The sequence below is a fragment of the Calidris pugnax genome, unplaced genomic scaffold (genome assembly GCF_001431845.1).
Source record: "Calidris pugnax isolate Ruff unplaced genomic scaffold, ASM143184v1 scaffold238, whole genome shotgun sequence".
Lineage (NCBI taxonomy): Eukaryota > Metazoa > Chordata > Aves > Charadriiformes > Scolopacidae > Calidris > Calidris pugnax.
This window is the reverse complement of record NW_015090949.1, coordinates 49,245-74,269: the sequence shown is the minus strand read 5'-3', so window position 1 is coordinate 74,269 and position 25,025 is coordinate 49,245. Positions and strand designations below refer to the sequence as shown.

General features: G+C 49.4%; 1 protein-coding gene across 1 annotated transcript in view; it reads right to left on the bottom strand.

Moving 5' to 3' along the window:
• Window positions 1–17,005: 17,005 nt before the first annotated feature.
• The window catches only part of LOC106893771 (E3 ubiquitin-protein ligase TRIM39-like), a 9,249-nt gene continuing 1,229 nt past the window's right edge, over window positions 17,006–25,025 (bottom strand). The window contains exons 2-10 of the mRNA XM_014951981.1: window positions 23,763–23,951; window positions 23,590–23,651; window positions 23,321–23,377; window positions 22,899–22,961; window positions 21,975–22,097; window positions 21,269–21,325; window positions 20,749–20,811; window positions 19,361–19,387; window positions 17,006–18,055 (exon numbers count right to left, since the gene is read on the bottom strand). Coding sequence (XP_014807467.1) covers window positions 17,493–18,055; window positions 19,361–19,387; window positions 20,749–20,811; window positions 21,269–21,325; window positions 21,975–22,097; window positions 22,899–22,961; window positions 23,321–23,377; window positions 23,590–23,650 — 1,014 coding nt within the window. The 5' untranslated portion in view covers window position 23,651; window positions 23,763–23,951 and the 3' untranslated portion in view covers window positions 17,006–17,492. The remainder of the gene's footprint in view (window positions 18,056–19,360; window positions 19,388–20,748; window positions 20,812–21,268; window positions 21,326–21,974; window positions 22,098–22,898; window positions 22,962–23,320; window positions 23,378–23,589; window positions 23,652–23,762; window positions 23,952–25,025) is intronic.

Sequence of the window (25,025 nt, the reverse complement as noted above, 5' to 3'; positions counted from 1 at the left end):
ATGGTGGTGTGTGTGGGAGAAGGGTGTTTCCCTGTGGTCTATGAGTGTGGTGTCCTTGGGGCCTCTGCAGCAGGTGCCCATGTGCAGGCAAGCTAGCTGAGGCCTTCAGGTGTGGCTGAATCTGCCTGAAGGACTTGCTCCTGAAAAGGGGTCATGTGGGAATAAAAGACAAAATATCAAGAAGAAGGGAAGAAGGAAAGGAAGACAGACTAGTGGGGTGGAGAAACATGATTTTCCGTGAGGACAGAGTCATTTTTTGTCAGCACTTTCAAGGTTTCTGGGGACAGGGCTTGCCCTCAGCACACACTTGCACTAGTCCAGGAACGCACTTTGCAAGAGACTCCCAGCTCCAGCAAACACCTTCCCTGGGGCTTCAGGCAATGCATCCTCCTTCTGCCCATCTAATCTGCCTTTCTCCTTTCTTTTGCAGCACAACTGAATGAGAAGATTGGTGAGTGCTTGTTGCTGTGTGGGTGGCTGCTTGTCCCTCGAGTGCCGGCTGGGAATGGGGAGTGCTCTGTGTCCCTGGTGCAGCCTGCCTCCCTTCAAGCCTCAAACAGAGCCTGCTGCTTGCCTCCCTCTCTGCCCTGGGCCCTCCTTCCCCCACCTGACACCACCGCTCTCACATGGTGCCTTCAATAGGAAAGCCCGGGGAGAAGTCATGGGCCCTCGTAAGGGGTCTCGTTCTTCAAAGTGGGAGTCTACACTTTCCAAGGGGAACGTTCCCCATGGGAAAAGGTTCTTATGGAAAACAGATCTGTGGTGTCCATGGGCCTCTGCAGAGGGAGGGCAGGAGGGCTTCCATTCTTCAGACGGGCATCCCAGGCAAATGCAAACGCCTTCCCTTTCTTTCCTGTGTTCTTTGTCATTACAGAGCCACTGCTGAGAACAAACAGTAAGTGACCTTTCTTTTCTGACGCGGCTGAAAACACACTCAGCTGCTGAGATGTCTTTCAAGCATGGACTCAGCTCAGGAAAGCTTCCTGACCCCACTGCCTTCTGCAGGGGAAGATCCTGTGATGTTGAGGAATGTTTTGTAAGAGCTGAGGGAATGATCTGCAGGGCCGTGGCTTGGTCCATGGCTGCATGGAGAGTCCTGCCCTCTCAGGCTCACAGTAAAGGCGGTGGGAAGGGAGCTCGCGTGATGGCCAGTGTGACATTGGGTTGGACGTGGCAGGTTTAGGAGCAATGCCTGCTGTTCCACCTGGGCACGGGCAACCCCAGTCCGGGGAATCTCCAAGGGCTGTGTCTCTCCCAGCTCAGGTGTCTCTCCAAAGGGTGCCTGTGCCTCGCTGCTCTCTGAAGATGGATTTCAGCCTTGTCTAGGCTATTGTTACGAAAAGCTGTATTCTCTCCCAGCACAGATGCTTTTCACAGCCATGCTTCCCTGACCAGAGTCTCCTGCCATCTACCAATCATTCTCACCATCCTCCTGGGCTCGGCCTTTCCTGGAGCTACAGGCTCCTTGGAGGTAGTTCCTTCCTCTCCTCTTGACAACCTGGAAGGAGCCCCTGGCCTCTCCTCACAGTGCAGGAAGAAGAGACCTGCACTCTCCTGCAAAGATGGGGAGCTCTCCCCTAATGCCTCTCCAAAGTCTCACTATCTCCTCTAAACTTGACAGCCCAAACCTGAGGATTCAATGCCAGCTGTGGCCTCCAAATCTCTCTCCATTTGTCACCTGGCCATGCTTCTAGGCTTTCCTGTAGCACTTGGCCTTGCAGCTTCTTTGAGCCCATGCTGGGCAGATGCCAACCTGTCCTCCTTTGGCAGAGCCCTTTCCCGCAAGTAACCATGAAGTCAGGCAAAGGAAAGGCAGATGCAGCCAAACCCCACCAGCTCTGGAAGCCAGAGGGGCAATGAGCCTGACAATCTCTCTTTTCTAATTGTTTTTATCTCCTTCCTTTTGTAGCTGAGGAGCAGAAGGAGAAGGATGAGTGTGCTCTCTGGGGTCTTGCCAGCCAGCAAGGAGAGGCTCTTTCCAAGAGGGACATGGTGGTGTGTGTGGGAGAAGGGTGTTTCCTTGTGGGCCATGAGTCTGGTGTCCTTGGGGTCTCAGCAGCAGGTGCCCATGTGCAGGCAAGCTCGCTGAGGCCTTCAGGTGTGGCTGGCATCTGCATAAAAGGCTTGGTCCTGAAAAAATGGTCATGTGGGAAGAAAAGACAAACTGTGAGGAAGAACGGAGGGAGGAAAGAAAGCAGGAAAGACTGAGCAGTGGGGTGGATAGATATGATTTTCGGTGAGGACAGAGGCATTGTTTGTGAGCACCTTCCTGTTTTCCGGGGACAGGGCTTGCCCTCAGCACACACTTGCACTAGTCCATGAATGCACTTTGCAAGAGACTCCCAGCTCCAGCAAACACCTTCCCTGGGGCTTCAGGCAATACATCCTCCTTCTGCCCATCTCATCTGCCTTTCTCCTTTCCTTTGCAGCAAATCCGAATGAGACAATCGGTGAGTGCTGCTTGCTGTGTGGGTGGCTGCTTGTCCCTCGAGAGCCGGTTGGGAATGGGGAGTGCTCTGTGTCCCTGGTGCAGCCTTACTCCCTTCAAGTCTCAAACAGAGCCTGCTTCTTGCCTCCCTCTCTGCCCTGGGCCCTTCTTCCCCTACGGTGCCTTGAAGAGGAAAGCCCGGGGAGAAGTCATGGGCCCTGGTAAGGGGTCTCGTCCTTCCAAGTGGGAGTCCACAGTTGCCAAGGGGAACGTTCCCCATGGAAAAAGATTGTTGTGGAAAAGAGAGGTTGTGGTGTCCATGGGCCTCTGCAGAGGGAGGGCAGGAGGGCCTCCATTCTTCAGATGGGCATCCCAGGCAAATGCAAATGCCTTTCATTTCTTTCCTGTGTTCTTTGTCATTACAGAGCAACTGGAGAGAGAAAATAGTAAGTGGCCTTTCCTTTCTTACGTGGCTGAAAACACACTCAGCTGCTGAGATGTCTTTCAAGTATGGACTCAGCTCAGGAAAGCTTCCTGACCCCACCGCCTTGTGCAGGGGAAGATCCAGTGACGTTAAGGAATGCTTTGTAAGAGCTGAGGGAATGATGTGCAGGGCCGTGGCTTGGTCAAGGTGTATGTTCCCCATATGTCTAGTCTTACCCTCTCCAGCCCTGTTTCATTGCCTGTAGTGACCATGGGCCTTTTTTTGGTGGTTTTTTTTTGGGGTTTTTTTGTTTGAGAGAGAGCAGAAGAGCATCCCTATTTTATAGTCCTCTTCTACAAATGCCTATGATTCTGACTCTGGTTTTAATCTCTCTTCTCTTTGTCATTACATACCAATCAGTGACAGGAAAGAGTAAGTGACATTGTCTTCCTCAGCTCAGCAAAGTGCTTTCACATCACTCCGTTTTCTTGGAAAACATCATGTCATGTTCAGGATCACCTTTGTCCCAGAGACATAATTAGGCCAAAGCGATAAGAATTAGTTCATGGGATAAATTCTGGACTGGAAGGAATCCATTCCCTTAAAACATACAGGAATGGGGTTATGAAGCAGTTTTGCAGTGAGGTATTGTGACGTGTCTGGAAGACACTGGGATTTTCCCTTTCATGACAGCTATGGGATACCTCTGTAGACATGAGGCTTTGGCCTTTTTAGTGGTCCGGTCTCTTTCCTATGAAGGACCATGTCCTCTGTCCTCTCTGTTCATGGTGTGTTTAAAATGCTTCTGTGAGACCCATCACTCAAGAGTCCCACTGGCTTTTCCTCTTCAGAGGATGAGACAGGCTTAGGATGTGCTTTCTGACCTGTACTAAAGACTTGCTGCGGCAGAAAAGCATGTTCCTCTTCCAGCCACATAGACTGCATGAGCTCACTGGAACCGTGGTCTCCATGTTAAAACCACTCAATATCTCCTTTTTTTGTCTTCCTACAGAATTTCTGAAGAAACAACGACACAAAGGTAAGAAAGGAACCCGTGCTGAATGCCATCTCCCGCAGCCTGAATGCAGCTCTGGACAACACATTCCTCCTCCACAAGCAACGGTTGTTCAGATCCTTGTTCAGTTGGCTTCTGAAGAGCAGGAATTCTTCCTTGTTCTTTCTCTTCTTCATTTGCTGCACAAGAAACTTCACAACTTGAAAGCACAGTTCTCTCTGTTCACCTCGCCTACAATCCTCCCTGATGCTACATGACATTTTAGAGGGGGTGTCTTTGAGTCGCTTTGCATTTGATGTGTGCTGACCACACTCTCAGTGTTCCATAGATGGGAGATTTGGGACAGCAGAAGCTGGAGGTATATGGGGCAAAGTGACCGCATCAGAGTGGAGAACAAGGGATGGGAAAAGAACCAATGGGAAGGGAAACATAACAGAAAGTGCCAGGAAGGTTACCATGATGCTTTTGACTACTGAAATGACTTGATCATTGCAGTGGATGTCTCCCTGGATCCTGACACATCCCACCCCAGACTGGAAATCTTTAATAATGGGAAGAGTGTGAAAGATACCGGCACCATCAGGAAGGTGCCCAGGAATGAGAAGAGATTTGATTCCCACCTTTATGTGTTGGCAAAGGAAGGATACACATCTGGGAGACACTACTGGGAAGTGGATGTTGGCAAGAGAAGAAACTGGGCCTTGGGTATTGCCCGGGAATCTGTGACTCGCAAAGGGACATTGACTCTGTCCCCCAAGAATGGTCTCTGGGTCATGGGGTCTACAGATGGGCGAGAGTATTGGGCCTACACAGAGCCTTGGACCCGTTTGAGTGTGGGTGGGAAGCTGCCAGAGATTGGGATCTTCCTGGACATCTCAGCCAAGCAGCTGTCGTTTTACAATGTCCGTAAGAAAGCAGCTCTGTACACTTTCACCATTGCTGATGGCAGCAGCCGGGAAGGGAAACTCCTTCCCTTCTTCTCCACGGGCTCAGCTGCTGCAAAGGCTGACACTGAGCCTCTGAACATAGTGCAGGGGTTTGATGATGATGAATAGATCACTCTACATTGTGAAGGTCTAGAATGTACAGCCAGGGATCAGATGGAGATGTGATCAACCTGCTGCCTCGTTTGTATCTCCTGAACACAGCTGAGACAGGAGGGGACAGATGTAGTATAGTGACCAGCTCTGGCAGTTTTTTAACTTTGTGTCAGCATGACAAAGCTTTTGAGGGAAATGTGAGATGCTCAAGAAAAACAATGGGTTTTTTTCATGGTACGTAACGTAATAAATACTTCCTCTGGAAGGTGCATTTTCATGAAAATTTACTGTCCTTTTTCTTCTACTCTGTGGTTTTGGGTTTTGTTGAAGAGGGAGAATGACAGAGCAACCTGGCAGGCACCTGGTGCCCAGCCAAGGTCAACCCACCATGGGTATACAGATGGCTTTTGAATTTCTCCTGGGATGGAGACTCTTGAAAACTTGTACTGATGCTTGGTTAACTTCACAGTAATAAAGTGTTTCCTGAAGTTTAAAGGGAACCTTCTGTGTTTCTGTTTGTGCCCATTGCCTCTTGTCCTGTCACCGGCACCACTGACAAGAGCCTTGCTCTGTCACCTTTGCACCCTCCCTTCACGTGTTGAGATACTTTGATAAGATTCCCCTGAGCCTTCTCTTCTCTAGGCTGGACAGTCCCCACTCACTCAACTTTTCCTCAGGTGAGAGATGCTCCAGTTCTTTAATCATCTTCCCTGAACTCTCTCCAGGATGTCCATGTCTCTCTTGTACTGGGGAGCGCTCAAAGGCAGGTGTGACCCCTCCAGTGCTGAGGAGAGGGCAAGGATCACCTCTTGGGACCTGTGTTCAGCACTTCTCCCAGTACAGCCTTGGATACCAATATCCCTGGGTAGTAAAGGGCATGTCATTCAGCTTGGTGTCCACCAGAACCCTTAGGTTCTTTTCTGCCAAGCTCCTTTACAGCTGGGCAACCCCCAGCACGTGCTGTTGCCTGGGGCTTGTTCCTCCTCAGCTGTAGGACTCTTCTGTTTTCTTTGTTGAACTTCAATATAGACGCATCTCTCTCCGCGCCCCACATAGCCTGCCAGGAGCCTGCTCCAGCGTGGGATTCCCATGGGTTCACAGCCTCCTTCAGGCATTTACCAGCTAAAGCGTGGGGTACACCACGGGTTGTAGGTGGATATCTGCTCCACCATTAACCTCCATGGGCTTCAGCAGGACAGCCTTCCTCACCATGGTCTTCACCACGGCCTGCAGGGGAATCTCTGCTCTGGTGCCTCTAGCACCTCCTCCACCTCCTCACAGAGGAGACACAGAAAGATTCCTTTGATACCATTGCTTGGAAATCAGTTGCATTTTTACCATGGATAGAAAGAGTCAAATCCGATTCACAATACAGGTTTGTGAAATGTGTGCAGTAAATATTCCTGTGAAAACTGGGAAGGTACCTCATCCTCTGACAGAGAAGGTAAAACTGCTCTGCACACCAGTACCTTCCTTTGGTTGTGTCACTTGGTTTCAAGAAGGTCACTTCTCTCTTGACTTCACAAGAGTCTGCCCTTTTAGTCTCAGGGTAGGATTCAGGGCACAGACTGACACAACAAAAGGTTTACACGCTGGTCTCCAGTACCATTTTTGATGGACTGTCTTCAAAGTGCTCCTGCAAAGACACTGTGCGGACAGGACTGATCCTGGTGGCTCCCATGTATTCCTGGTACAGTGATCCCTGAGTAACCTGAGGATCTTCAGCATCCCTGAGTTACGCCCTGTCTGGGGTAAGGGGATGGAAACTCAGACCCACAAGAACCTCCACTCTGGTGAGGTTCACTGAGGTCAGTGGCGTTGGCCACTGCTCTTCTTTCTCACCTGCACAAGAGTTACACTCAATCTGGCTCCTTCATCCACTTAGAAAAAAAAAATATAAAAAATAATAAAAAAGAAGATAAATCCATCAAACAAGAAAAAAACCAAGATTTATTTCTACATATAATCCTGATTACATGAATTACATACCAAAAATGATTTTAGTTGGATTGGCACAATAGCAAAATGTGAAGAAAGTGCAAGACATGATACTTTGTCTGATGTCTCTGCCCTGTAACTTCCAGCTGCTTCTAGAATGAAAGAATCCTTTAGGTTGGAAAAGACCCTTAAGATCATGGAGTCCAAGCACAGACCATTGAGTCCAACGTTAGTGCCACCCTCAGCCAGAGGATACCTCAGGCTGCGACTGCCTTGAAACAAAAGTCAAATTGTTTGTTACTACTTGCAAAAGCCTTTCCAATCCAATTAGCTTTCCTTGACAGCATTTCATATTTATGAGGTTCAGCAGAACTTGTAACCCAATGCTTCCCAGGAGTCTCATTGCAGATGTTTTTGGTTCCCTGCTTGCCATCATACCCATGTGTGTCTTCTTTTCTTTGATGCAGAACAGAAGATTAACTGTTGTAAGAAATAAGCATTTATGCCACGCATGGCTTTTCCATGTCATGAAAATGGTGGCATTTGAAAAGCTTAGTGAGAGAGGTGATTTCTGGCCACTTTGCCACCACCACCTGCCAGGAGCTGGGGCTGAGCACATGGATTCTCTGGCCTTCTGACACCAGGCCATCCTGGTTCCCATGAAGACAAAGACATTCTCATTCTGCCGGAGTCCGTTCTCAAACCCATACAAGAGAGAGTTTGTGTGGGCTTTGTAAAATGACAGAGTTCTTGAGGACGTATCCAAACGTCCTTCTGTCTCGCTTGGTTTCAGTCTCATGGTCCATGATGTGGTTTATCTTGAATTGCCAGGATCTTGGTTCAGTTCCCAGTGATGGCTCAATGAGGAGAGAAAAGGCATTTGCTGACTACATGGATCCAGAAATGGCAGGAGAGGCAGGACAGACAGTCGATCTCATGTTGACATCAGATATAATCTTCTGAACACAATAGCCACAACTGTTTTCCCTTCCTGCAATGAGGATCCATTCCTTTCTCTGAGTGCTTGGAAGAACTGAAGGACTGCACAGTGACTAGTGGCCTGAAATCTAGGTCTTCTCTTTCTGGACTGGCTCAAAGAAGGATTAGCAAGCAGTGGTGAAAGCTTCTTATACAAAAGAACTGTTCTACTTTGATTTCACAGCAAAAAGCAGAGGTCTGACAAGAGTCTCAGGCTCTGTGTTTCAGTTAGACATTGATCATGCATTCTCAGTTCATCCATTCAGTCATCATCATCAAACACCCTCACTATTCTTAGAGGCTCCTCATCAGGCTTTGTAGAAGCAGGACCCGTAGAGAAGAATGGAAAAAACTTCTCTTTCTGGCTGCTGTCACCTCCCATGGTGAAAGTGTACAGAGCTGTGTTCTTACGGACATTGTAAAACGACAGCTGCTTGGCTGAGATGTTCAGGAAGATCCCAATCTTTGGCCGGTTCCCACCCACACTCAAACGGGTCCAAGTTTCTGTGTAGGCCCAATACTCTCGCCCATCTGTAGACCCCATGACCCAGAAGCCATTCTTGGGGGACAGAGTCAATGTCCCTTTGCGTGTCACAGATTCCCGGGCAATACCCAAGACCCAGCTGCTTCTCTTGCCAACATCCACTTCCCAGTAGTGTCTCCCAGATGTGAATCCTTCCTTTGCCAGCACAAACATGTGGGAATCAAATCTCTTCTCATTCCTGGGCACCTTCCTGATGGCACCGGTATCTTTCACACTCTTCCCATTGTTAAAGATTTCCAATCTGGGGTGGGCAGTGTCAGGATCCAGGGTGATATTCTCTGCAATGATCAAGTCACTTCAGTAGTAAAAAGCATTGAGGTAACATTTCTGGAAGATACTTTTATGTTTCCTCTCCCATTGGTTCCCTTCCCATCCCTTGTTCTCCACTCTGATGCGGTCACTTTGCCCCGGCTACCTCTGGCTCCTGCTGTCCCAAAACTCCCATCTCCCTTGTCTCTCATCTATGGAATGCTGAGAGTGTGGTCAGCACTCACCAAATGCAAAGTCACTCAAAGACCCAGAAGACGCCATGTAGCACCAGGGAGGATTGTAAGGGAGGTGAGCAGCAGGCAAGAATCATGCCTTGGCACACACCTCCTCTTTGGGCAAAACCAGAATCACAGGATCTGCTGGCATGACAGTACGGGGAGAAATTCCATGGACCAAGACTATATGACACAAATACATCAAAGCAGGAGAAATGGTCCAGAAGTACCCAGCAATTAGCCTTCTGTGAACGAATACTACTGCTTTATATTCCAGAAACTCTAAGACTGACTTGTGAAGTTTTGTGGGGAGAAAATGAAGGAGAGAAAGAGAGAGAAACAATTCTTGCTGTTCAGAAGCCATCTGAACTTTTGCTTGTGAAGGAAGAATGTGTTTTCCAGAGCTGAATTCAAGCTGCGGGACATGACATTCAGCACAGGTCCCCTTCTTACCTTTATATTGTCGTATCTGCAGGAATTCTGTAGGTAAAAAAAACAAAGGAGACATTGAGTAGATTAAAGAAGGAGACCACAGCTCCAGAGAGCTCGCACACAGTCTGTAATGCTGGCGGAGGAACATGCTCTTCTGCCGCAACATCTCTTTAGTACAGGTCAGAAAGAATATCACAAGCCTGTCTCATCCTACAAAGAGGAAAAGCCAGTGGGCCACTCGAGTGATGGGTCTCACAGAAGCCTTTCAAACACACCATGAACACAGGGAGGAAGGAGGACATGGTCCCTCATAGCAAAGAAACCAGACCGCTAAAAAGGCCAAAGACCTCATTTCTGCAGAGGTGTCTCACAGCTGCCATGAAAGAGAAAATCCCAGTGTTTTCCAGACTCTGGACAATACCTCCCTGCAAGACTGCTTCATAATCCCATTCCTGTATGTCTTGGAATCCAGATTTGTCCCATATGACCCTTTGGCCTAAATCCCTCTCCAGTGCAAATGTATACCTTCCCAATCCATCATGTTTCCCAACAAAACTGAGTGACGGAAGAGCACTTTGCTGAGCTGAGCATGTTTTCAAAGGATGTCTCAGCAGTTGTGCATTTCATAACCAGCATCAGAAAGAAGTCGTCACTTACTCATTTCTCTCTGCAGCACCCTGGGGGCGCTGGTGCCTGGCTTCAGAAAAAAAGGGAAATGCCAAGTCCACCCAGAAAGGCAGTTGGCAAAGAGATATCGCTGGGCGCACACCCCAGGGGGCTCCAGACCCCAAGGACACTGATCTCATGGCCCTCATTCTCACCCTGCACTCAAGGGATGCACAGCCTTCTCCAGGCAGCACTCACCTATCTTCTCTTGTAGTTGTCCTGCAAAGGAAAGGAGAAAGGCAGTTACAGCTGGAGCAGGATGCATTGGCTGAAGCCCCAGGGAAGGAGTTTGCTGGCGTTGGGATTCTCCCAAGAAGTCAAGTGCATTCATGGACTAGTGCAAGTGTGTGCTGAGGCCAAGCCCTGTCCCTGGAACCCTTGAGGGTGTGCCGCCTCGCTGCAGAACAAACTTGCGAAGGCTACCCAGCGGGACATAAAAGACCTTAGAAGGTGTCTTCTGTCCACAATGAAAATCATGTTCTTCCACCCCCATGGTATTTCCTTCCTAACTAGCCTCCCTCTCTTTCCCATTTCTTTCCTATTCCCTTATCCCCAGTGACCTATTGTCAGGGGAAGCCATTTACCCACGTTCCAGACACGTGTGAAGGCCTCAGATGTGTTGTACACACATGGGAACCTGTTTGAGGATCAACTGTAGATCTCTCCAGTTTGCTGGGAGAATGGAGGTCGTGCCATGTCAGGCCTGGAAAGGGTGGCCATGGACTATTTTCTTGTGGCCGAGAGGAAACGAACCATCTGCAAGGAACCTGGACCCAGGGACACCGAGCACTCCTCATTCCCACCCGGCACTTGACAATCCTCTCAATCTTCTCATGCACATATTCCAGGGCCATTTTGAGGGGTCCTGAGTCTTAGGAAGGACTGAGGATCAAAGAATCATAGAACTGTTTGCATTGGAAGGGACCTTTAAGATCATCTGGTGCCCACTCCCTGCCATGGGAAGGGACACCTCCCATTACACCAAGCTGCTCAAAGCCCACTCCAGCCTGGTCTTGAAGATTTCCAGGGAAGGGGCATCCACAGCTTCTCTGGGCAACCTGTTCAAGTGTCTCGCCACCCTCACTGTAAATAATTTCTTTCTAATATCTATTCTACATTTCCCTTCTTTCAGTTCAAAACAATTACCCTTTGTCCTGTCACTCCTTCACAAAGAGTCCCTCCCCATCTCTCCTCTAGGCCCCCGACTACGTACTGAAAGGCTGCTTTGAAGTCTCCCCGGAGCCTTTTTGTTTTTAACCAGGCTGAACGTCCCCCACCCTCTCAGCCTGTCTTCATGTGAGAGGTGAAGAAGAAGCTGCTCTTCTTTCCCTGCCCAGGAGGACCCAGCCCCAGAGCACACTGGAGCAGGCACGGTGCAGGTCATGAGCTGTTTTTACCAGGAAGGGGACACAGCCCCGGGGAAGATGGTGCCAGCAGCTGAGAAGCCACACCAGCACAGATTGGGCACTCCGACTCGGGGGCGGGAGAGCAGGGCTTGCCCAAGGGCTGAGCCCAAGCTTCCTTCCTTCAGCTCTAACTCTGGGCCTTTCCCACTGCTCGAATCCTGCCCTCCCTCAGGCGTGCACCTCCCAGGCGCTAAGGGCACATGGGCTCTGGGGAAGTGGGAAGAGCCTTCCACCTTCTTCCAATTGCTTTGGGTGGCTTGAGTGCTGGAGGGATGGGGAAAGAGCACGGGCCCTGTGAGCTTTCCTGAAAGTCCTGAATGCTTCTCAATGGCCGGGTGGGCAGGACGGAAGAGTGAAATAATGCCTCTCCATCTTTCCTACCAACAGGGGTAGCTTATGGAATAGGACTTTCATGAAAGAGAAAATCCCAGTGTTTTCCAGACTCTGGACAATACCTCCCTGCAAGACTGCTTCATAATCCCATTCCTGTATGTCTTGGAATCCAGATTTGTCCCATGTGACCCTTTGGCCTAAATCCCCCTCCAGTGCAAATGTATACCTTCCCAATCCATCATGTTTCCCAACAAAACTGAGTGAGAAAAAAACACTTTGTTGAGGTGAGCATGTTTTCAAAGGATATCTCAGCACTTGTGGATTTCATAATGAGCACCAGAAAGAAGATGTCACTTACCCTTTTCTCTCTGCAGTTTGTCTGTAACAACAAAGGGATGAGTCATTAAAGAAGAATAAAAAATTCCTACAAAAAGTCCTCCGAAAGCAAGGATGCTCTTCTACTCTCTCTCAAATAAAACTTTTGGTCACCAAAGGCTCCCTCCCCACAAGCTTCCATAAAGCAAGCCCTGAAAGAGACATTGAGTAGATTAAAGAAGGAGACCACAGCTCCAGAGAGCTCGCACACAGTCTGTAATGCTGGCGGAGGAACATGCTCTTCTGCCGCAGCATCTCTTTAGTACAGGTCAGAAAGAATATCACAAGCCTGTCTCATCCTACAAAGAGGAAAAGCCAGTGGGCCACTCGAGTGATGGGTCTCACAGAAGCCTTTCAAACACACCATGAACACAGGGAGGAAGGAGGACATGGTCCCTCATAGCAAAGAAACCAGACCGCTAAAAAGGCCAAAGACCTCATTTCTGCAGAGGTGTCTCACAGCTGCCATGAAAGAGAAAATCCCAGTGTTTTCCAGACACTGGACAATACCTCCCTGCAAGACTGCTTCATAATCCCATTCCTGTATGTCTTGGAATCCAGATTTGTCCCATGTGACTTGATGTTCCTCAGTGGCCCGGCTCTTGGGTACGTGGGCATCTACATGACGTACTTTCACAACCAGATTCTCTACCTGGGCAGCAATATCTCGCCACAATTCAGCAGCCCAGACAGGTTTGCCTCTGTGCTGCCAATTCTGCTGCTTCCACTGCTGTAACCACCCCCACAAAGCATTTGCCACCATCCATGAATCGGTGTAGAGATAAAGTACCAGCCATTTTTCCCGCTCAGCAATGTCCAAAGCCAGCTGAATTGCTTTCACCTCTGCAAATTGGCTTGATTCACCTTGTCCTTCAGTGGCTTCTGCAACTTGTCTTGTAGGACTCCACACAGCAGCCTTCCACTTCCTATGCTTTCCCACAATCCGGCAGGACCCATCAGTGAACAGGGCATATCTCTTCTCATCTTCTGGGAGTTCATTATATGGTGGAGCCTCTTCTGCACGCATCACCTCCTCCTCTGGTGACATTCCAAAATCCTTGCCTTCTGGCCAGTCCATAATCACCTCTAGAATTCCTGGGCGACTGGGGTTTCCCATTCGAGTTCGCTGAGTGATCAGTGCAATCCACTTACTCCATGTAGCATCCATTGCATGATGCGTGGCAGGGACCCTTTCTTTGAACATCCAGCCCAGCACCAGCAGTCGAGGTGCTAAGAGGAGCTGGGCTTCTGTACCAACCACTTCCGAAGCAGCTCAAACCCCTTCATATGCTGCCAGGATCTCCTTTTCTGTTGGAGTACAGCGGGCTTCGGATCCTCTGTATCCCTGACTCCAAAACCCCAGGGGTCGACCGCGTGTCTCCCCTGGCACTTTCTGCCACAGGCTCCAGGTAGGGCCGTTCTCCCCAGCTGCGGTGTAGAGCACGTTTTTAACATCTTGTCCTGCCCGGACTGGCCCCAGAGCTACTGCATGGACTATTTCCTGTTTAGTTTGTTCAAAAGCTTGTCGTTGCTCAGGACCCCATTTAAAATCGTTCTTCTTCCGGGTTACTTGATACAGAGGGCTCACAATCAGACTGTAATCTGGGATATGCATCCTCCAAAAACCCACAATGCCTAGGAAAGCTTGTGCTTCCTTCTTACTAGTTGGTGGAGACATGGCTGCTATTTTGTTGATCTCATCCGTTGGGATCTGGCGGCGTCCATCTTGCCATTTTACTCCTAAAAGCTGAATCTCTTGTGCAGGTCCCTTGACCTTACCCCATCTTATGGCAAAACCAGCTTTCAGAAGGATTTGAATTATTTTATGCCCCTTCTCAAAAACTTCTGCTGTGTTACCCCATATGACAATATCATCAATGTACTGCAGATGTTCCGGAGCTTCATCCTGTTCCAGTGCAGTCTGGATCAGTCCATGGCAAATGGTGGGGCTGTGTTTCCACCCCTGGGGCAATCAATTCCAGGTGGACTGGACACCTGTCCAAGTGAAAGCAAACTGGGGCCTGCACTCTGCTGCCAGAGGGATTGAGAAGAATGCATTGGCGATATCAATTGTGGCGTACCACTTGGCTGCCTTGGACTCCAGTTCGTATTGAAGTTCTAACATGTCCGGCACGGCAGCACTCAGCGGTGGCGTGACTTCGTTGAGGCCACGATAGTCCACAGTTAGCCTCCACTCTCCATTAGATTTCCGCACCGGCCATATGGGACTGTTAAAGGGTGAGTGAGTCTTGCTGATCACTCCTTGAATCTCTAGTTGACGAATCAGCTCATGGATGGGGATCAGAGAGTCTCGGTTAGTTCGATATTGCCGCCGATGAACTGTTGTGGTAGCAATTGGCACCTGTTGTTCTTCAACCTTCAACAGCCCTACAACAGAAGGGTCCTCTGAAAGACCAGGCAAGGTGGACAGCTGTTTAACTTCTTCCGCCTCCAATGCAGCTATGCCAAAAGCCCACCGGTACCCTTTTGGATCCTTAAAATATCCTCTCCTGAGATAATCTATACCAAGGATACATGGAGCATCTGGGCCAGTCACAATGGGATGCTTTTGCCACTCATTTCCAGTTAGGCTCACTTCAGCTTCCAGTACAGTCAACTCTTGGGATCCCCCTGTCACTCCAGAAATACAGATGCGTTCTGTCCCTGTATGGCTTGATGGTATTATCGTACACTGTGCACCCGTGTCCACTAAAGCTCTATACTCCTGTGGCTCTGACGTGCCAGGCCATCGAATCCACACTGTCCAATAAATCCGGTTGTCCCTTTCCCCCACCTGGCCGGAGGCAGGGCCCCCCTAATAGTGGTCATAGTATCCGTTACTTGCTTGTTGCAGAAATGATTTGGAGGTTCCTTCAAGGGGATCAGAAGTAGGTTCAGGCCTTCTATACTGTCTGGGGAACTGCACATTGGAAACTGGGGCAGCACTTTTCCTGGAGGGATCCCCTTTGTTTTTGAGGCTGCAGATGAAGAAATTGGGTTCTCAAGGCTCTGGAGAGGTGCTTTTGGAGGTTGGAGATGAGGTGCAGGTGGCTTTGAGCCAAGGGACACCATCTTGGGCCAATTACCCCTTGCCACGGCCTCTGGGAACTGGCAGTTCACCCTGGTCCTTGCCAGGGATTCCCCAGAGCATTTCTCTGGTCTCACAACAGGGAGGGAGCAAGAAGCTTGTGAGGGAAACCCAGGGGTAATGACACGGAAACTTCAGACATCATACACGACGACCAATGTGATCAGGTAGATGCCACTTTATTGCACAGATAGCTCAGCTTTTATAGACAATTCCCAGGTGATGCCTTTATAGTGGACCTTTATTAGCAGGTGATAAATAGTTACATGCTTTATAGTTGGCTATTATTAGCTGTTTACACATACAGTCTTTTCTTTTTTTTTTAAAAACTTCTTCTGCTGTGTTGCCCCATATGATGATGCTGTCAATGTACTGCTGATGTTCTGGAGCTCCACCCTGTTCCAGTGCAGTCTGGATCAGTCCATGGGAAACAGTGGGATTGTGTTTCCACCCCTAGGACAGTCTATTCCAAGTGTACTGGACACCTCTCCAAGTGAAAGCAAACTGTGACCTGTACTCTACTGCCAGGGGGATTGAGAAAAATGCATTAATGATATCAGTTGTGACATACCACTTGGCTGCCTTGGACTCCAGTTCGTATTGAAGTTCTAACATGTCTGACATGGCAGCACTCAGCGGTGGCGTGACTTCGTTGAGGCCACGATAGTCCACAGTTAGCCTCCACTCTCCATTAGATTTCCGCACTGGCCATATGGGACTGTTAAAGGGTGAGTGAGTCTTGCTGATCACTCCTTGAATCTCTAGTTGACGAATCAGCTGATGGATGGGGATTAGAGAGTCTTGGTTAGTTCGATACTGCCGCCGATGAACCGTTGTGGTAGCAATTGGCACGTGTTGTTCTTCGACCTTCAACAGCCCTACAACAGAAGGGTCCTCTGAGAGACCAGGCAAGGTAGACAACTGTTTAACTTCTTCCGCCTCCAAGGCAGCTATGCCAAAAGCCCACCAGGCCTTCTATACTGTCTGGGGAACTGCACATTGGAAACTGGGGCAGCACTTTTCCTGGAGGGATCCCCTTTGTTTTTGAGGCTGCAGATGAAGAAATTGGGTTCTCAAGGCTCTGGAGAGGTGCTTTTGGAGGTTGGAGATGAGGTGCAGGTGGCTTTGAGCCAAGGGACACCATCTTGGGCCAATTACCCCTTGCCACGGCCTCTGGGAACTGGCAGTTCACCCTGGTCCTTGCCAGGGATTCCCCAGAGCATTTCTCTGGTCTCACAACAGGGAGGGAGCAACCAGCTTGTGAGGGAAGCCCAGGGGTGATGACGCGGAAGCTTCAGACATCATACACGACGACCAATGTGATCAGGTAGATGCCACTTTATTGCACAGATAGCTCAGCTTTTATAGACAATTCACAGGTGATGCCTTTATAGTGGACTATGATTAGCAGGTGATAACTAGTTACATGCTTTTTAGTTGGCTATTATTAGCTGTTTACACATACAGTCTTTTCTTTTTTTTTTATTCTACCCAAGGTCCTACTTATCAGTACATTCAGAAGACAGCTACTCCTTTTCTGCCAGCTTCATTAGTTTACAAATCACAACCGTTTAGTAACCTCTAGGCCTGCACTGTTGTCCAGGGCCTGGACTATTGTCAGAGGCCTATTGTCAACAGCTGCCCAGAGCTTGGGGTGCTCACAGGATGACCATTAATTTCTAAGAATTCTCCCACAGGGACTGTCCAGCCCAGAGAAGAGAAGGCTCGGGGGAATCTTCCCAAAGCATCTCAACAGCTGAAGGGAGGGTGCAAAGGTGACAGAGAGCCAGACTCTTGCCAGTGGTGCCGGTGACAGGACAATATGCCATGGGCACAAACAGAAACACAGAAGGTTCCCTCTGAACATCAGGAAACACTTTTTTACTGTGAAGGTGACCAAGCACCGGTACAAGTTTCCAAGAGAGTGTCCATCCTGGGAGAAAGTCAAAAGCCAACTGGACATCTATGGTGGCTTGACCTTGGCTGGACACCAGGTGCCTGACAGGTTGCTCTATCATTCTTCCTCTTCAACAAAACCCAAAACAACAAAGTATAAGAAAACGGACCAGTAATTTTTTCTGAAAACACACCTTCCAGAAGAAGTATTTATTCCATGTTGCCATGAAAAAAAAAAAAAAGTTTTTCTTGAACCCCTAAAATTTGCCTCAATAGCTTTTTCATTCTGATGCATAGTTTAAAAGCTGTCAGAGCTGGTCACTCCACTACATCTGTCCCTTCCTACCTCAGCTGTGCTCAGGAGATACAAACAAGGCAGCAGGTTGATCACATCTCCATCTGATCCCTGGCTGTACATTCTAGACCTTCACAATGTAGAGTGATCTATTCATCATCATCATCAAACCCCTGCGCTATGTTCAGAGGCTCAGTGTCAGCCTTTGCAGCAGCTGAGCCTGTGGAGAACAAGGGAAGGAGTTTCCCTTCCCGGCTGCTGCCATCAGCAATGGTGAAAGTGTACAGAGCTGCTTTCTTACGGACATTGTAAAACAACAGCTGCTTGGATGAGATGTCCAGGAAGATCCCAATCTTTGGCAGCTTCCCACGCACACTCAAACGGGTCCAAGGCTCTGTGTAGGCCCAATACTCTCGCCCGTCTGTACACCCCATGACCCAGAGGCCATTCTTTGGAGACAGAGTCAATGTCCCTTTGCGAGTCACAGATTCCCGGGCAATACCCAAGGCCCAGCTGCTTCTCTGGCCAACATCCACTTCCCAGTAGTGTCTCCCAGATGTGTATCCTTCCTTTGCCAACACGTAAAGGTGGGAATCAAATCTCTTCCCCTTGCTGGGCACCTTCTTGATGGTGCCAGTATCTTTCACACTCTTCCCATTGTTAAAGATTTCCAATCTGGGGTGGGCTGTGTCAGGATCCAGGGTGACATCCTCTGCAATGATCAAGTCATGCCATAAGGAGCAGAAAAGACAAGGTCTGCTACTCTGAGGCATTCTCTTCTATATTCTCCTCCACCTCTCACTACTCCTTCCTCTACCTCCACACTCAGGTGCACCAGGCAGCCTCTTGCCTCACAGGACCTCTGTCTTCTCTCTTCCCATACCTCCCACATCCCTCCATTCCCATTCAGGGCTGCTGACTCAGTGAGTGACCAGCCTGCATGCAGCAAAGGACAGGATCTCAGCCAATGTTCCTGTGACTCCAGCATTCTGCACTAAGGAGGAGGCTGTGGGGCTGAATGCCCTCTCCCTCCATCTTTGAATTGCTGTGGGGATGGCCTGAGGAAAGGGTCTGGGAGTTGACCAGGCAGTTCCTCTTTGGGCAACACCAGAATCACAACTGACTTTTCCAAGACTATTGAGACAAAATCAAATTGGCCAAAGTAAATTCTAGATGAGAGAAACTGAAGAGGAAGAGGGGGAGACAGGTGATCAACCCTGCAGCATCTGAAACCCGCTGGGAAATCAATGCAGACACTCACCGGTCAGCAATAAATGCTAAAACAGAGATACATATTTTCAGTAAGTGTATAAAAAAGCCTATTCAGAATGATGGTAGAGAAAATACAGCTGTTGCCTGTGGTGGATATATGTATAACGTATATGGAGATGTAGGTGCCTTCACAAAAATTTGGTTGTGTGTCATGATTAACTCCTTATCAAAGTCTGAAGGCGATTTTCAAAGTTTAAGTAGTTTGTCCTCAAAAAACAGGAGAACACCAGGCTAGGATGCCTCTTCCACATGGATTAGAATGGAAGAGTGATGTTCACTGCCACAATGAGGCATTGAGACAATGAGATGAGGAAATGTTTCTTTCCTCACTTTTCCCAGCTCATCAATGTACGTAACAAACACCTGACAGGACTCCAGCAAGGTGCAATGCCATGAACTAAGGTCCTGTAGCTCAGCTCAGATTTAAAGAAGGGGTTGCTCCTGTAGTGGAGAAACATCAGCTCAAGACACTTTTCCTGAAACGCCAAAGAGGGCAACACCAGGAGTGGGAGCCGGGGGCTGGAGTGGCCAATGCAAGCTGGTCATCCCTGCTCCCCACAGCTAAAATGGCTCCTGTCGAACATACGCAGGGTCTTTGGCAGCACACAACAAAGAAAACAGCTATCACACAATCCTTCTTCTTAGGGGTTTGTTCTCCAAACAGCTCTCTGAGTTCATCAGATAGGATTTCCAGAGCCACATTCAGACTCTGAGTGCTCACATTCATCATCTCCCTTTTGCTTACCTTTGTAGCGCTGCATTTTGAAAAGCTCTGTGGGGAAAAGACAAAAGCAGGCAATAAGTGGTTTTGTCAAGGCATGCTGCTCTCCTTTTTGCTAAGACACAGCTCATGGTGCTTATTAAAAAGCCTGTGTTCTCCTGTAGAAATGTGTTTGTTCTGTAAGTTGGAAAACACATCAAAAGGCCCTGTGCCATCCTCCAAAGAGAGCAAGGCCTGAGGCCACTGGGATGCTCAGTCTTTTTACAGCAAAGATTGTAACCAGAGCTAAAATATAGGTAGGAATTCTGGAGCAGTACAAAGAAGACACCATGCTGATAGCAATGAAGAAGGGATAGGGAGAAAGAGAGATTACTGTCTTTGAAGGAGGCATCTCTGGTTTACTGTATAACGGAGGAGTTCAAGGTTCTTCACTGGAGCCATGTACAGGTGGGGATGCACCTTCCTCACCAGCACCTCAGCAACTTCCACAGTATCTCCTAGTGAGCTTCTGTCACTGAATTTGCCCAGTGACACATATCTCCCTTAGAGCTCCTGATTCTTCTGGTATCCCCTAATAAACAGCGGAGGGGGTCCCAAACATTGTTTTCCAACAATCTGATGATCAGATGATGCCCCCACACTCCTCTATTCCTTCACCATACACAAACACACTGCTGTCTTAGCTGCTTCTATTCTCATGTGGACTAAAACCTGCTGTGAGAGGAGCTCAGCCTCTCATTCCAATAAGACAAGAACGAGAGGTGAGAGGAAGGGCCAGACCATGTACTAAAAATTAGATCCCCTTTCTCTGAGAAGAAACACCCATGACAGAAAGGGTATGGTCCAGCACTGGCTATCCCTGAAGACCCATTCCTGACACATGCACAGATGAAGCCGAATGCACAAAGCTCGAGAGAGGCAAGTCCTGTGAGCTCGGGAAAGCCACCAGGGAACTCTTAGTCCTGCCACTCCAAGAGCAACAGTTTCATGGTGCTGTGGTGGCCCCTTAGGCATAAAAACCAGCCCAGGTTCTCCATGCTTGGCAGGGCCTCCCTCAAGCTTCCACCCTACAGAGAAAACCAAGTGCACAGAGGCAGCCCAGAGCGGGGCTGAGGACGCCAGCACCCTCCGTGACCACAGAGCTAGAACCATTGGCAGTGACTAGAGGAGATGGGACCCGTATCCAACTAAGGCCACACAGGAGGAAGTCTATGGTGAACCCCTTTTGAAGATGGGAGGCACCACTCTCAGTGCTGGGAGAAAAGTTCAGCATGGGCAACGAGCACCCCTGGAGCGTGAGACCGCAAGATGCCGAGGAATGAACCCTCCTCTTTCACCACAAGAAAAGTCTACTGATCCCACCCTCCTCCCTTCCTTCTCCTGCAGAGAGCACGGTCAATCCAGCCTCTCACCTGTACGGGGAGACATCTCCCTTCTGCCTCTGGATGACACCTGAGGAGGTGGAAAGCTACTTCCTGCAAGAGAATTGAGGGTGAAGAATGTTTACTCCTGCGGTGGGCCAGCGGCAGATTGTTGTTGGTGTTTTCCTGTACTTCTGAAGTGATCAGTCCCACAAGAGGGTGACAAACCCTCCCTTGTATTCCCAGAGTGAAAAGGAATCCCAGAAGCGACATGTCAATCTCTCAGCAAATTCACCTGAGCCTGTCCCGTGGAAAGCCTTCCTCTACCAACTCCAGCAATTACCTGGGCTAGGGTAGGACGTGGCTGTCGCCAATGAGGTACACCCTGCTGACCCAACTCACCCCACCCGGGAGGCCATGCCTTCTGCTCTGGACTGGAAGGGCTTCTGCAGAGGACATGCTCAGGGGGGATAAACCTCCTCAAGCCTCACTTCTCTCAGTGCTAACACATCACATCCCAGAGCTGCCCCAGGATGACCACAAGCAGAGCAATGGGACTCGCTGTACTTACTTCGGCCTTCAAAGCGTTTCTTTCGTTCTTGGATACTGCGCTTCTCAGCCTCAGGTTCTGGTCAGTAGATGCATATGGAAAAAACAGATAAAAAAGGGAAACTTAACTGATATCTTTCCCTCGTGAAGCACAAGAACGTATTGAACAGGTTTTGGGGAAGAATGCATCATGCAGATGACCCAAGCAACTTGAGGTCCTATAAACCAAGCACCTGACAGCAGTGCTGTGGGGCTTTTTGATCACTGTGTCCTGCTTCAGAGTCCCAGTGCAGGCCTCCTGTGCCAATGAGCTGTCTGAGCTGCCACAGAGGTCATGGGCAACACCACATGGTCTTTTCCGGGGAGACTGCAGGGGCCTCACTCTGCCCCTTCCCCTCCTGCCACCCCACATTGGGATGCTTCTGCTCCCTCACATCTCCTCCCAGAACCTCCCAGGACAGCTCTCCTGCATGCCCTGAAGGTTTCTGAAGAAGCCAAATGCATTCTTGAGGCTTGGCCTGCGATTTGGGGTTTTGCCTTTGTCACCAAATGGCAGAGCTCTTCTGGGCAGGAAAGAGCTTGGGAGGTGTCTGGTGAGTCTCTTGCTGAAAGCAGACTCTACCTTGAGGTCAGAGCAGATGGTTCAGACCTTCCCCAATGGGAGAAGGAGGAACATAGGGAGGAGGAGCCAGCATTCCTGAGACACGTGCGCTGTCAAGACCCCTTACCTATTACCAGTCTTTCTCGGTCTCCTTCCCCTTTGCTCTGCTGTGACCTGTGTTCCTGAACTCGCCCAAGGGAATCTGCTCCCTGTACCTGCTGCAAGGGTTGCTCTACCACCTGGGTGGAGCCTGTAGAAAGAAGACAGAAAACCAAGGTCTCCTTCCCCTTTGCTCTGCTGTGACCTGTGTTCCTGAACTCGCCCAAGGGAATCTGCTCCTCGTCCCTGCTGCAAAGAATGCTCTCCCCCACGGGTGGATCCTGTAGAAAGAAGACAGAAAACCAAGGAAACCTCTTATCTCTAACTAGGAGGATCTCACACCCAGGTGGTCAATGTCAGTGCAGTGCAAAAAAAACTCCCTCTCTTCCAGGAAAAGGCACAGCCATAAGAGAGAGCCCAGGCCATGGTCATCACAAGCTTTCCCCAAGGGAAGAGCATGCTCCTGCAAGCGGGTCACCAAAAAGAAGAGCTGCAGGAGATGGGCTGGCCTTACATCCCGGGCAGGATGGGATTCAGCACCATCCAGCCTGTCCCACTCTGCTGTGGGTCAGCCCACCACCGGGCCTAGCATACTGCTCCTCCAGGCATCCTTCTTCTCGTCACCATGTGCACCAGGACATCTGCATGGGAATGCCAGCAAGAACAAAACACTTGCTGGAGGCCGTTGGAAGGGCAGTCTGTGGGGTGGTGAAAGTGCCAGATACGAGAAGAGTCAAAATGCCACCCAGAGCCTCTGCCAACGTTACCCATACCATGGTCGGGGGGGCTGTGCCAATGTTCAGAGATGTCAGAAGGGGATTGGTGTGGCTGACCCCCACCCACCATCTGACACAGCTTCAGGAGCTATATGTCTTCCTTCCCTTGGGTGTTCATGGTGGTCCTTCCCTGGGCACTAATCATCTCTTATGTCATGGTCAGCACAGGCTCTCACCTGCATGGCTAGGAATATCCCTTCCACCTGTGGATGACTGCTGAGGAGACGAAATGCTACTTCCTGCAAAGGAATGATGAAGAAGTTTCATTTGCTGGTCCAGAGGCAGAGCCCCCCAGAGGTTTTGCCCCACTTGTCAGATGGTAGTCCAACAAAGGGTGAGAAAGAGAGTGTGACTGCCCTTGCAGTCAAATGTGAAAGGAATCCCAGAACAGATGTGCGAATCCCCCTTCATCTTCACTCAAGCCTGTTTTGCAAAGCCTTCCTCTACCAAGACTCTTCTGGAGTAGGCCTTGCTACTTATCAAAGAGATTGAGAGGGATAGACCTTCACAGGCTCCTTTCCTTCTGCAGAGATACTCGGCATCCCAGAAGATCCCAAGGATGATCACAGGCAGGACAAATGGTATCCAGGACACTTACCTGGAGCCTCAAATATGTTTGCTAGTTCTTGCACGCTCTGACGCTTGGTGTCAGGATCTGGGGATTAGGTTCACATGAAAAAGAAAAAGAGAGAGAAAGAGAGGAAATTTCACTAAGACCTTTCCCTAAAGAACGACAAGAATGCATTGAACAGATTTTTGGAGGAACACATCCCTCTTATCCCATTCAGCCCTTTCAGGGAATCAGGGTTTTCCAGTGGGTCATTTGCCCCTCCATCCCTGTCTAAAGAGAAGAAATGTGGCTCTTACCAGGTTCCCCTGACATCTGCTCGTGCCTTCTGTTCTTCTGTTTCCTTTTCTCTGGATTCATTCTGTAATGCAGGGGAAAAAGTGGCCAAAGTAAAGTGGTGGGCACAGGGCTAGAGAGCAGAAGGCAGAGTTGGTAAGATGTTCTGAGCACTCCCAGCTGGTCACTCTCCCACCTCAGGTGCAGTGTAGCTCTCTGAGAATTCTCACAGCCAGGCACAGAGTTTCCTTGGTGACGATAGCACACGTGTCTGCAGAGCACAGAATGTGCTGGACCCCAGCTACTGTTTTCCAGAGAGGCAGAGGATTGGGACCATTGTCCACGTGCACATTCCTTTAGAGTAACTCCAGTCCTGTAGGTGACCCTGAGCAGGCAATAGAGAAAGGATGGTGGTAGGCTGAGGACATGTGTTGCTTCCAGAGAGGCAGAGGATTGGGACCATTGTCCACGTGCACATTCCTTTAGAGTAACTCCAGTCCTGTAGGTTACCCTGAGCAGGCAATAGAGAAAGGATGGTGGTAGGCTGAGGACATGTGTTGCTTCCACGATGGCCACCCAGCTGCTCTCTCACTGCCCCCCTCCTCCAAGAATGGACAAGGGGAGAAAATAAGACAGAAAAGCTCCTGGGTTGACATAAAGTCTGGGAGATCACTTACCAGTTGCCATCACGGTTAAAACAGGTTTGATGTGGGGAAATTTAATTTTTTGCCAATTTGAAATAGAGTAGCATGGTGAGAAATAAAGACAAAACTAAAAGCACTTTCCCCCCACCCTCCCCTTCTTCCAAGGCTCATCTTCACTGTTCCATTCCTGACTCCTCTGCCACCTCACGGGAGAGGATACATAAGGGCCTGTGGAAGGGGAGTTGTGATCATTCCATAACGTGTTGTCTCTGCTCCTCCTTTCTCCTTCCAGTTTTCCCCTGCTCCAGCATGAGGTCCCTCCCACAGGAGTCAGTTCCTTCAGGAACCCCTCCAACCTGGGTCTGCATTTCACTGGTGGGCTCAGATTTGGACAGCGGTAGGTCTGGTTTGGAGCTGACAGGACCTGGCTGTGTCTGACATGGGGGAGCCTCTTCTCATAGAGGCCACCCCTATAACACCACCCCCACCAAAATCTTGCAACATAAACCCCATAGAGCCGTACTGTGTGACAACCTGGACAGGCAAAGCAGAAAGGCATCTGCAGGTGGAGACACAAAGCTGGGGAGGTGCTCTGGAGGGTGTGCTGGCTGAGTTTGCCTTTCCCCCTTTGCAGACACCAGGGACTGTTCTCCCAAAGCTATGATAAGCCCTTGTGAGAACCATCTCCAAGTTCTTAAAAAAAAAAAAAAAAAAAAAGAAACAAAAAAAAAGGGCAGAGCAGGGCTGGGCAGGGCAAAGCAGAGGAAAGGGCAGAAGAGTGATGAAGGAGGAAAGGAGAGGAGAGGAGAGGAGAG